The 12,298-nt window shown below is 52.7% G+C and overlaps 1 protein-coding gene across 6 annotated transcripts in view; it reads right to left on the bottom strand.

The window, feature by feature from the left end:
• Nucleotides 1-561: 561 nt before the first annotated feature.
• The window catches only part of KIAA0232 (KIAA0232 ortholog), an 87,621-nt gene continuing 75,884 nt past the window's right edge, over nucleotides 562-12,298 (bottom strand). For 4 of the 6 annotated variants that reach the window (XM_035726095.1, XM_027598431.2, XM_035726093.1 and 1 more), the window contains 3 exons: nucleotides 9,281-9,389; nucleotides 5,168-5,265; nucleotides 562-3,073 (listed from right to left, as the gene is read on the bottom strand). In XM_035726095.1, coding sequence (XP_035581988.1) covers nucleotides 2,894-3,073; nucleotides 5,168-5,265; nucleotides 9,281-9,389 — 387 coding nt within the window. In that variant the 3' untranslated portion in view covers nucleotides 562-2,893. Of the gene's footprint in view, nucleotides 3,074-5,167; nucleotides 5,266-7,645; nucleotides 7,957-9,280; nucleotides 9,390-12,298 lie in introns of those variants that run through there. The other 2 variants (XM_027598434.2, XM_027598433.2) reach the window with 2 other exon arrangements.

A 12,298-nucleotide genomic window follows, 5' to 3' on the forward strand; every position in this document is an offset into this window, starting at 1 on the left:
ATTTTTTTAAGATTTTATTTATTTGAGAGAGAGACACAGCGAGAGAGGGAACACAAGCAGGGGGAGTGGAAGAGGGAGAAGCAGACTTCCTGCGGAGCAGGGAGCCCGATGAGGGGCTCAATCCCAGGACCCCGGGATCATGACCTGAGCCGAAGGCAGACGCTCAACAACTGAGCCACCCAGGTGCCCCAGTTTTCCCTTATATTTTAAAAACACACTGATTTCTTTTTCTACAATGAACACTGATCCTGTTAATAAATTTTTTTCATAAGAAAAAGAAGTTTTGTCTACACCTATGGACAAAAATGCTGTGTTCTTTGCAGGATTCAGATAGGAGCTAGGGTTGGAGTGGGGGAGCGACTTGTTTATCAGGAGGACCCTCTCCTCCTTTTCCAGCAAAGCAGAATGCCAGCATCTTGAGCAATGCCTGTGAGAGCTAAATCCCTTCATCTGGAATGATGTGACCTGGGCACTTTCTATCTTCTCCTGACCCAGGTCCTTAAGACAAGGCTGGGGCTCGTTACAAAAGATTCTTTGCTATGATAAACAAAGACAACCAACTGTTTTTCGAAATTTTTATTTGGTGTTAACTCCACAAGAAAACAAAAAATCAGTTACTCTGGTGTACGTAAAATCAGAACAATACAACCACGGGGAAAAAAATCTCAGCCCAGGAATGGAAAACGGATACTTCAGTGCTACAGATATGCAATGCGCTTCATACCACAGGGCGTTTCAGCGTTTTGCCAACTTTTTAAAAAATGCTTTTTCTTTGTGATCATCCATTCACAAAACTAAAAACCACACTTTCAACTCTGTTGCTGAAAGCCTCTGGGCTTCAGCCACTTAGCTATGAAAACAAATAAATACATAATCTGGCAATCCCCTTGCCCATTTATAACCCAACCCCTTTCCCCCGTGGAAGGTGCACCGTCTTCCGGCCAGTGCGGGAGGAAGTCGGTGCCTCTGCCACCTGGAGCCCTGTCTTGATAAAAAGCAGCTGTCCAAAATCAACTGAGCTAAAGGTTGTATCTGAAATATATTTATTTGGTCTCTGCTACATAAGCAACGATTTCTAGAAGGATCGTCACTGTAGTGATTTTAGGAATTTACAACTTCCAATTCTTTTTTGCCTTTGCTGTTAAATTATATTTCAGTGCAGATGCTAATCACTTTTTAGGAAGCTCCGGAAGAAAGAAAAATACATAAAACCTTATAAAGTCTGTAAATAAATAACAGCAACATAAACCTTGCACACACATACACACACACCTGCACACGTACACACGCGCACACGCGCGCGCGCGCACACACACACACACACACACACTTTAAAGTGTCTTAAGATGTGCTGTGTAAGAACAAACCCTGACATGTGGTGAGATCCAAGCCGACCGTCCACCAGGTTTCTCATGGTGAGGACACACACAACCCGGGGTGATTCCACAGCCTTGGAGTTGTCTGTGTTCTCAGTTACGACACAGGCAACCACACCTGGGACTCGAAGCAAACCAGGGCTTTCTCAGCCACTCCAGCCCCCGGCTAGTGAACTGGACAGGGTATGCACTACCTGCCAAGATTCGTGGCGAAGCTGTCTCGTCCACGTCAGACTTCTCTGCGGTTCCTGGTGTTACAGACACGCTAAACTGATTTTACACATTAGGTTTTGTTTTTTTAAATAGGAAAACAATTTGGTTTCACAAACACCGCTCCTCGCAGCTCCACCTGCTGCCCGCTGGCGTGAAAACCCGAGGCGGCGGCCATCCTGAGCGGGCAGGACTTGTAGGAGACAGACTGACGGCTGGGCCCCTGCGGGAAGCGGGAAGCGGGAAGCGAGTTCCATGAAGCCATCACAAAGGTCTGGGAGAAAGCACGTCTCTGCCCGCCCCCAGCCCACCACACAGAACTTGCCCAGAACATTCTCTCCAACACAAAATGCGATCTAAGCTCGACCGAATCACGGCCATGACAGCAGCTGGCTGTTGCAGCCAGGGCTGCTTCGGGGTGACGAGGTGGCCTTTACTGCATGTCAGACGTTTATAATTTTGAGTTCTGGAGGCTTCGATTCAATGGAGGTCACCAGAAAATCATAATTTGCAACTAAGACCCTCACCACGAGTAACCCTGAAGGGGTGTTTTGGCGTAAAAGTAACCGCAACGTAAGAACAGGCTGGGGGTACGCTCTTGCCCCACTCGGCCTCCTCTGCTACCCCACACCCCAAAAGCCTTGGCTCCTCCAGTTAGCAAGAAAATCACAAACCACAGTATCTTCCATGATACTCGAGGGGGGAGAATCCTAAGAGAGAAAACACAGTATTTTGTAAGTCTCTAAAAGCACACCCTTGTGGTTCCTACGTCAAATGTACATGAGATCTGACTGAATGAAGACCGTGGATGAGTCACCCATGCTTCCCTCTTGCCTTGAGAAAGGCCCCGATCCATTGCAGGGGTAGGTATTTATATCCCAGTTCTGAGAGAACAAAGCCTAAAGGTTCCAAAGCTCAAGTCTCTGGAGAGCAGAAGTGGTTGCGGACACCGCGGAGCTAAGGTGACAGTGACCGGGCTGCAGCTGGAAGGACAGACAGCAACTGCAGTCAAGATGCGGAAAGCAGGGATGCTTCTAGACAAGCACATGCACACCCATTCTTGATTGGACAACACAATCTAGTCTATTTCAAATAGCCAAGAATTCAACAGCTTGGAAAACAAAAAATCTTCAACAGGATAGCTGTCCTCAACTCTAAAATAAGCAAGAAGAGAAAGATAATTGCTGATCTGAATCAGTTAATTGAAGAAGAAACCTAAGTTGTTGCTTTAGATTAACAGGCCTCACAAAAGGGTAATTTGCCATCACATATCACTCTCAAAAAATAATCTGTACTACTCTGCAGGATTAGAGATGAGTTCGAGAAAAGAGCTCTTCTTCGCCAGGGTCCGCCCACTCGCCTCCGCCCTCCGAGCCAGAGCCCTCCGAGCCGGAGCCGGCGCTGGAGTAGATCTTTCTGCGGAAGCCACTGGATTCTGCTCCGGCATCTCTCTCTCCGGCACACCTTGCTTCATAAACAGAAGACACCTGGGATTAAAGGAACAGTTTTCAACAGATCAAAAGCCAGACTTTTTTCCAAAAGGGCTACATGAAACACTCTTGATATACAGAGATCACACGGCAAATCGCTGGCTTTCTTGGCAGAGCTAAAGAATATGAAGAGTTGCACTGCTTCAGAGCAAACCCAACCACCTCTCCTCCGTGATCCATAAAGGGTCCCAAATCCTAATTCTGTATGTTCAGTTCAGTCCCTGGGACAAAACGTTCCACGTGTGAGGGCTGCACAAAACCAATGTCTAAGGCCTGGCCACAGCTGGGGGCTGGGCTGAGCACCGGGAACCCCAGGGAGGTCGGCACGGCCGTGTCCTCCCCAGGCTCGCCTTCCAGGAGAGCCCACAGCAAGCCAACCAACCAACACAACTGCACGCTGCGGTGTAAACCAGGTGATGTGGCGCAGACAGGACACACACACGTCATACAGCTGCGACAGGGAAGGGAGTTCTGAGAAGCATCCTCACCTGAAGGCTGAGAAGCAAGCCTTGTACAAGGTACAGCCAAGAGCTTGCCTGGGAGCCTGGGGGCCGGGCTTCAGGACTGGAGTTCTAAAAACTCTTTACTGTGTGGGATTGTCCCCCACACACCAGATGGTCAGCATCTCTGTCCCCCAAGGACACTGAATGCAAATGGCAGCCCCTCCCTCGTCACAGTAACTACCAGTGCTCCCCAAACCCAGTCAGAGTTATTAGCAACACCACTCTCCCCCCTCCATAGCAATTAGTAATGCTCCCCCTACCCCTGAAGTGATTAGCAAAGACCCCTTCCCCCATAGTGACCAGAAACATGCCACCCCCACCAGCCAATTACAGTAACCAGCGACATCCCCCCACCTCCCTGAGTCACAATAACGAGCAATGTCCCCACCCCCCAGAGTAACCAGCACGCCCCCAGTCACAGTAACTAGCAAAACCCCCCCAACAGTAACCAGCACTCCCCAGTCACAAGAACCAGCAGCACCCCCGCCCCCTGGTCACAGGAACCAGCAACACCCCCATCACAGAAACTAGGAACACCCCCATCCTCAGAGTACCCAGCACCCCCCAGTCATAGTAACAACACCCCCCATTTCCAAATGGCAGCAGCATCCCTGGTTGGGACCCCCGAGGCAGAAGCAGAAGACAGCCACAAGGACGGAGGGCAGAAGAGAGGATGTGGGGCCGGAGGCACGGGGCAGCAGAGCCACACAGGGCCTTTCTGGGCAAGGTGCAGTGACGGAAGGCCACCATGGTTAAGAGCTGGAGTCGCCGAGTCCCAGCTGAGGCACACAGCTCAGGTCTGCACGGCCTCAGGCGGGAGGTCCCGAGTCTGTGCAGAATGGCACAGGGACGGCACCCGTCAGGTGTTGGGAGGACCCGCGAGGGGGCGCTCGGCCTGCACAGGGTGCGGGAGACGGGAGGAGGCGGAGGGGCGACGGCTGACAGGCGGGGCGGTCAGGGGCCCGGGGCCAGAGAGCGGCTCCCAGGCGTGGGTGCGGCAGCAGGGTATGCTGCGGGGCACCATTCACCGAGGGGGGAAAGACAGGGCTGCGGGTGCTAACACCCTAGGGTGCTTTGCGGGAAAAGTCCTCACAGGACCTGAGCTGACACAGAGGAGAGAGACACGTTTCCTTTGATTCGGCCGCCTGCCTGCCTGACGGGAGCTCAACGGCCTGGTGGGGAGGCGGTAGTACAGAAACTGAAAGCGGCCTGGGGCCAGGGCTGAGACCAGAGTGCCACGCTGGGCGTGGTGAGGGCACAGGACGGTGGGGTCCATCCGTCTGCTGAGCGCACCGGAAGGGCTCCCTGCTGGTGCCCACCCAAGGGCTTCTGAGGGAGTGACAAGGTCCAACTGGTATGCAGAAATTCCCTGTGGCAGCACTGGGATGGCCGAGGGTCGGGGCGGGGGAGCAGGAAGCCTTGGTAGTCAGCGGATGGGGTGGGAGGCGATGCAGGCGGAGGCTGAGGGCCATGGAGCCGGTTGACCTGGGAAGGCGGGTGGGCGGAGCTCCCAGGGCTCCCAGGCTCCAGCCTGAGTGGCAAGGGGGTGTGGCCGTTAGTAAGTTAGTAAGGAGGACAGTCCACTTACCCTATTAAAATCTAACAGACGCTCGTCGTTACTGGGTATGTCTTTACCATCTGGACACTCTTCTATACCATTCTCTCCCTTGGCATTTGTATAACATTCTTAATCATTTTGAATGGAGAAGGGAAAAGAGGGAGAGGGGGGGAAATTTCATTAAGACAAGGTTATGAAACAGACATTTTTGTTTCCTTTTTTGCTGAAGTCAGATCAGTCAGGTGTACCAACCCTTTGGAGAAGTTAAGTACTCAGTAAGAGTAGACCCGGGCACCACCAGCCAAGCCAGTATGCACGAGCAAAATACTAACACACTGCTGATCGAGTTTTTAAAAAATAGGCCGGCATAACCCACACATGCCTGTTATCCCAGCATGAGACATTCATTCAACAAACACATATTCACGCCTGTAGTGGGGTAAGCCCTCGGAACACAGGCCCAGGCTCTCTAGAGCATACGGAGGGAGACAGCCGATGCACCGTGTGTGTTCATCTAACGACTAAACAAAGGGACTGCAGACGGGGAAGTGCAGCGGGGAACACAAAACAGGGTAACCACCTCGTTCGTTCCCTCCCAAGTCAACACCGCACTAAGTACAGCCTTCCTGTGTCTGCAGAACAGGGAAGAAAAAGGAGGCTAGTAGTGGTTTGAGTAGCGGCCCACAGAAGGGGATGGAACTGGAAGCTGGAACTGGAAAGAATCAAATAAATCATTTAGTGCAAAGGTTCTCAGCCCTGGGAGCTTCACTGAAGCCAAGTCTGCGAGCCCAGGTCCCCAGATGAGATCCTGACTGAGCTGGTCTGAAAAGCTCCCAGGTGATTCTGATGCGCAGTCATAGCTGACCCCCACCAGTCTTAATCCAGACCAGCCCCCCACGCAGCTGCAGACACAGTGGTGAGAGAGGAGACGGCCGGGAGGCCCGATGTGGACCCTGGCTTTGAATCACTGTGTGCAAGTCCTGTAATGCCCCCAACTGAGCATCTGTTTCCTGTTGCCTGCGGTCCAGTTACCACGAGGTGTTCAATGAGAGGACATGCTACCCACGCGTGACACCGGACAGGACAGGACTGACACTCAGTGACCGCTGTGCCCTCCTACCATCAGGTGCTGGCCACATCATATTCTCCATGATCTTTAGCTCTGCCTGCCTCAGGACCTCGAAGTTACCAGCTCAGGTTCATGAAAATAACCCAGGCTCTGGGACTACAGAGACATTTTTACAAATACAGACAGTGGAGACACAGAAGGTCTGGTCACTGCCCCGGGCCTACCAGCTGGCAACAGAGGCCCCGGACTCCAGCTCCGTTGCCTCCCGAGCCCTTTACTGTTATCTATACAGTTTCCCTGCAGGGCTTTCTCGGTAAGACTAAAATAACACCCACACACTTACAATGAGCCTTCCAAATGTTCAGAATCCAGTGCGTGAGCTTGGAGACTGCCACTCAGGACAGACCTGTCGTGGCATGGAGCGCACAAGGCCCTGGTGCTCCGGCTGCTGGCTTCCGCCGGACCCTGTCCCCCCCGCACTCTCGGGTCGTTCCCCTTAGCCGAGCACACTGGGGCATACCAAATGCATCCTGCTCCCGCACCAGCCAGGGCTGCTGCCTGGGCACCACCCACTGCAGGTAGCCCCAAATGGCACAGGGCTTGTGTCCTCACTCCCTCCGCTTGTGCTGGGACATCAGCTCATCTGGAGTGTTCCCAGGGCCTGGCACAAGGCAGGCACGAGTCTATGAAGGCAGAGCAAGGCCGGCAGGTGGCAGAGTGCAGGGCTGGGGCTTCCAGGCCAGATGTCCACCCCGCTGCAGGGAGCCTGGACAAGCCGCCTCACTCCGAGCCTCCATCTCCTGCCTTACTGTAAAAAGGGATGGCCCTCCTCCTTCCTAGGGAGGCCAAAAGCTCCCAGGTCAGTCCCTAACTCGGAGCAGCATCTGCTTGTTATTAACCTCCAGCCACGCTGGGAGTTTCAGCGGTGGAGACAAGAGACTCCAGTCACTCCTGCTGAGGAGGCAAGAGGCGACTCGTTTTCCTGGCCAACCTGCTCCTGAGACTGCACGTCCCCACCCCCACAGGCTGAGAGAGGGAGGCTCGTCATGTCACCATCACAGGGCAACTGCAAGGATTTAATGCACAGTTGTGAGCTGAAGGTCACTCCAAAGCCTGGTTACCATTATCTACCACTGAGAGTTTCTCTATTTGCCACTTCATAATAAAACAGCACCGTGCACTAACCATCCCTTACAGCACCAACCTGCGATTGTACAGAAACCAAGGACCCAGAGCTAAGGGTTGGGACTGACTCCTTACTAACGAATGATAGAAAACTAGACTAAACCCCCACAGGGACTGGTCTTCCTGACCCCAGGCACTGCCTGCTGCCACATCCCTCTCTCTCCCCCTCCCTCTCTCCCTCTCTCTCTCTCTCTCCCCCACTCTCCCTCCCTCCCTCCTTCTCTCTCTCCCTCCCTCCCTCCCTCCCTCTGGCTGCACTACTCTGGGGCCCTCAGCCCCCCTTACCTGTATTCCAGTTAACTCATCAGTGACTGCACACTCACCGGGTGCACAGAATGGATCTACGTCAAGGCCAGATTTGTGCTCCCCTCACCCTGGCGCCTCCCTGGGCACTGAGTGCAGATAGCTACTGTAGAGCGCAAAGCTTCCGGCCACAGGAAGACAGTCTGGATACAAACCTGAACTTGACGGCTAATGCATGATTCTGGACAAACTGTCAAACCTGAGTCTTAGAGCTTCCTCATCTGAAAACCAAGGCTGACATCTCACACGGCTATGGTGCAGCCTACGTGAAAGGAAAGATTGGGAGCACTTTCTAAACCACAGAAGGCAAGCCAGGTATTAGCTAATGGTAGAACAACAGGTCTTTAATAAATGAGGTTTGAATAAAGATGCTAAAAACGAAGACTCCGCTCTATGCTCTCTTTCTGACCCAGTGAACCTCTGGGAAGGAGGAAGGCAGGCTCTGGGGAAGGCCTCTTGGGGCTCAGAGCAGAGAGAAGCAAACAGCCCCGCTGTCCCCCCAGTGGGGGAAGGCTGGGCTGCGGAGGGAGGCAGGCGCCGGCGTCCCGAGCACCGGAGCGCGCCAGGCTTGGTGGGCAGCGAGCGGCGAGGCTCCACATTAATTACAGACGGACCGGGAGACACGCCAGACCCGTGAACGTGTGAATACTAACTAATGGCATACATGCCCTTTCCAGCTCCAGCGGCAGAGAATGTCGATGCCACAGCCCAGGGCAGCCCGGGAGCTGGCAGCACGCCCTCCGCAGCCCTGACTCCTCCCCAGACTTCGAGAGTTTTTACAGCTGCTGGGCATGTCCTCCTGGGAGGCTCATAGACCCAAATCACCTTCACCCAATGTGCTACTGCTCTGTCTGCCCCCTGCCGGAACCCCCCAACCCCCTCCTGCTGCCCACGCCTCATGGAAAGTCACTCCCGAGGAGCCGGCGTCCTCAACAAAACCTCCCGTCCTCAACAAGACCTCTCCGTGCTGTTCCCTCCCCTACTCCCCCTGCAGGGCCTGAGACCAGGCCTTAACCCTGGGCCTCCCAGACAGCCGCGGCAGGGGCCCAGAACCCCAGCTGTCTAACCCTTTCTCCACTCTGCTGCCAGAACTGTTCTAAAACGCACACCGGACCTGACACCCTCCAATTTGCCATCTTCTCCATGGCCTTCCTCAATCTGCCTTCCTGGCCTCAGCTACAACCCAGCTGGGCCCAGTTGCCAGAGTCCATCTTGCCCCCGTGCAAGCTGTTCCTTTCACAGGGTCTGCCCTTCCCCCACCCCCCAGGCGGCTTCCTGAAGATCCCCCCACAGCTGATTACCCCCACCCCCCACTCCCCTCACGATTCACTGCGATCCTGAACAGGTTTTGGCAAAGGTCGGTCCTGCCTTTGTGTATTTCCATGCCTTTCCCCATATCAGGCTAAGGGTGGGCCCCAGTTCTCACTCATCTCTGTGTCCCCAGTGCCTGACAAATGCTGGCTATACAAAAGCCTCTTGGTAAGTGCTTTTCGGACTGCTATTCATAGTGAAAGAATGTATTGCTCTTAATGAATTAGAAATCCGAATGAGTGGATGAACCAATGACCTAACACAGGCCTCCTTACCTTCACACTCTGATGCAGGAAAGAGAGGAGAGTACAAGGCTTTTTCCCACCAGGTCTGCTTTTCTTGACTCCTATTCATTCCTTGAACATCAGTGTTCAATACGGGAAACTGTTTAGGTTAAACAAATACAGAAAAAGTTTACAAACTTTCAGGATAAAGGAGAAAATTCAAACATCATTAACTAAGAACTACAAATCCAGGATTTTTTAAATTGATGACTTTTGTTTTTAATACTGTTCTAGACAAGGTGAATTTATTTTTTTAGATACTATTTTTAAGTAATCTCTACACACAATGTGGGGCTCAAACTCACGACCCTGAGATCAAGAGTCACACGCTCCACTGACTAAGCCAGCCAGACACCCCAACAAGGTGAATTTAAAAAGCTAAAGTGTTGGGGCGCCTGGGCGGCTCAGGTCTCGATCCCAGAGTCCCAGGACTGAGCTCCACATGGGGCTCCCTGCTCAGCGGGAAGTCTGGCTTATCCCTCTGCCCCTACCCCGCTCTCGTGCTCTCTCTCACTCTCTCTCTCTCAAATAAATATCTTAAATAATAATAATAAAAAAAAAAGCCAAAGTGTTCATAACATATAAAGGAAGCTTTTCTTAAGAAGGACTTATATTGGAAGTGGAGTGAAGATCTTTTTAAAAAACACAATAAAACCCTTACAAGGCAAAATATCCCCAATGAATATGCCCAGGCAAGGCAACTTTCTAGATTTGGGAAGTGCAGAAAAATAACGGGGTGGTCCTAAGTCTCCACTGATGTGAGACACTCCAGGGAAGAGAGGACCCTCTTCACCTTTACACACTCGGGCAGGAGGGAGTCAAAGACAAGTACGGGACAAAGGAAACCGTAGGCAGAGTTACAACCTACGTGTCTTTTTAACTCAACTACGTGCTCTGCTGAGAACCAAAGGACGTTGGGACTCAATCCAAATAAGGCCTGTGGATCCTGCATGCGCCTACTGCTTCAGAAGACATTTCACCGTGTGTTCAAGCTTAAAGCCTGAGCAGCTTTGGCAACCAACGACCTTCAATCCTCTGACGGGACTTTGTTCTTCTCTTACATGTAAATTGTCTTACGGGTCAAAGACTTTTTGATTCAATAATGTGTTTTTTATTATTTAACTAATGGAAAACACTTCCAACCTTCATTTTTCACTTAACCTAATTTTGCAAAAAGAAATACTCTCAAATTAGACACTGAAGGAAAACGGTACTGGGTACCCAGAGTGGCCAGTTCACCTTCACCGCGCTCTCCCCCAGCTTACTCCAAGGACAGCAGTCAGCACCCCGCTGATTTCATGCAAATGAAGCCACAACAGCCAAGGTCTACAGCTAGTTCAAGGAAATTAACTGCATCTGGCACCTAATTTCCAGAACCCCTAGACCTTTCCAGAAAGGCCCGGCCTGCTCTGCAAGGCGCACCTACTCTATGGGATGACAACTTAGTGCCGTGTGGGAGGAGCAAGAAGGCTCCCTGGACAGAGCAGCTGCCCCCAACCCCAAGGCACCACTGAAGGCAGGGCAGAGGCGGCTTGTTTGTACCTGCAAAAGAAAACGTCCCAGGCAGTTGGGGGCGATCAGTGTTTATTCCTGCGACTCCTGCGACCCCATCCCGAGACCAAAGGAGTGGGGGCAAGGGTAAGAAAGGGAGGGAGAGAGAACTCATTGCGGAGCGTGGGGAAGGGCCGGGAGAGCAGGCTGGAGGCGTCAGCACGAACAGAGAGCAGACTAGACGAAACTGGAGCGGAGAGGCAGGAAGCTTCTTAGGAGCAGGACTCCTGTCTTATTTACCCGTGCGCCTCCGGGCACAATGCGGGATGCTCAACGTCTGCTGGCCTGAAGAAAAGGCTCCACCCGCACGCGCAGGTCCGGGATTATCTGGCCCACCATCCTCCGCCTCCCCCGGCCCCCACCTCGGGCTGAAACCACTGTTAAAGTCATGCCAGTTTCTGCTACAGTTTTAGGAATTTTTCTGCTTCCTGCCCTTGAAAGTCAATTCCAAAGGCAGAGACTTCTTTGTCGTGTTCTTTGCTACACTGAATACACATTCAATGAACCTGCATTATCTTAGGACGACATTCCAGTCCACTGTCTCCAACCACTAGTTGCACAGCAAAGATGACCATGCTTGGCTTGAATAACCTCTGCTGGATGCACGGATTCAACTTCTGGCCAACGGAGAATGGAGGGAAGGAAGCCAGACGAGGGCATGGCTGTGGGCAGGCCGGGCACCTCTGCCACTGTGCCGCTGTCCCTCTCCGACAGCTGCTTGGCTCGCTTTTGCACCTGTAAGCCCATCCTCACATGGCACCTTTGCCGAGAAGCCTGCCCCGAGCCCCTGCTTCTTGCGGCAAGTCCTCCAAGCACCCCTTTGTGCTGCAGCCCTGAGCCAGCTCTTGGCCCCCTCCACGGCACTGGTACACCAGCACACCGCACACCGACTAATGGATCGCATGCTGCTGCTGAATGTGACCCGCCAGGGCAGGGCTCTGCGCCTGTCCCCGGCACCCAGACCAGCACCGACAGTAGGGCTCCCCAAAAATACTTGACAAATGAATGAAACCGTGAAAAAAACAGGACACAAATTTAAGCCAGAAAGCCTGACCAGAAATGTTTTCAGCAAAAGATGGGATAGTCAGAAAGTCTTTATAGACATTGGAAGCTGGGTAGAGGCACCTCCCTGAACTCTTACTAAGTGCTCCTGGGTTTGGGAAGACAAAGGTCATTGGTGTTCCTCTTCGAGTTCTACTCTGGGAAGAGCATGGAAAAGGGGCCCTCAGCCACAGTCAGCCCCACCCATCTGGGTCACAAGAGGAAAAGAAAGCCCATGTAGATGAAGAGCTGCCAAGGGCCACTGAGACCAACAAGGGACCCTGCGTGCCAAAGCAGAGGAAAGAACTCAGGCTACGTCCCTGACGCTGGGCTCAGGGGCAGGGACTCCACCCCTCTGGACCTACGTGGCCTTCACAGTCAGGGGGAGGGGACAGAAATCCATTGCAGAAGGTCACT

The sequence above is a fragment of the Zalophus californianus genome, chromosome 2 (genome assembly GCF_009762305.2).
Source record: "Zalophus californianus isolate mZalCal1 chromosome 2, mZalCal1.pri.v2, whole genome shotgun sequence".
Taxonomy (NCBI): domain Eukaryota; kingdom Metazoa; phylum Chordata; class Mammalia; order Carnivora; family Otariidae; genus Zalophus; species Zalophus californianus.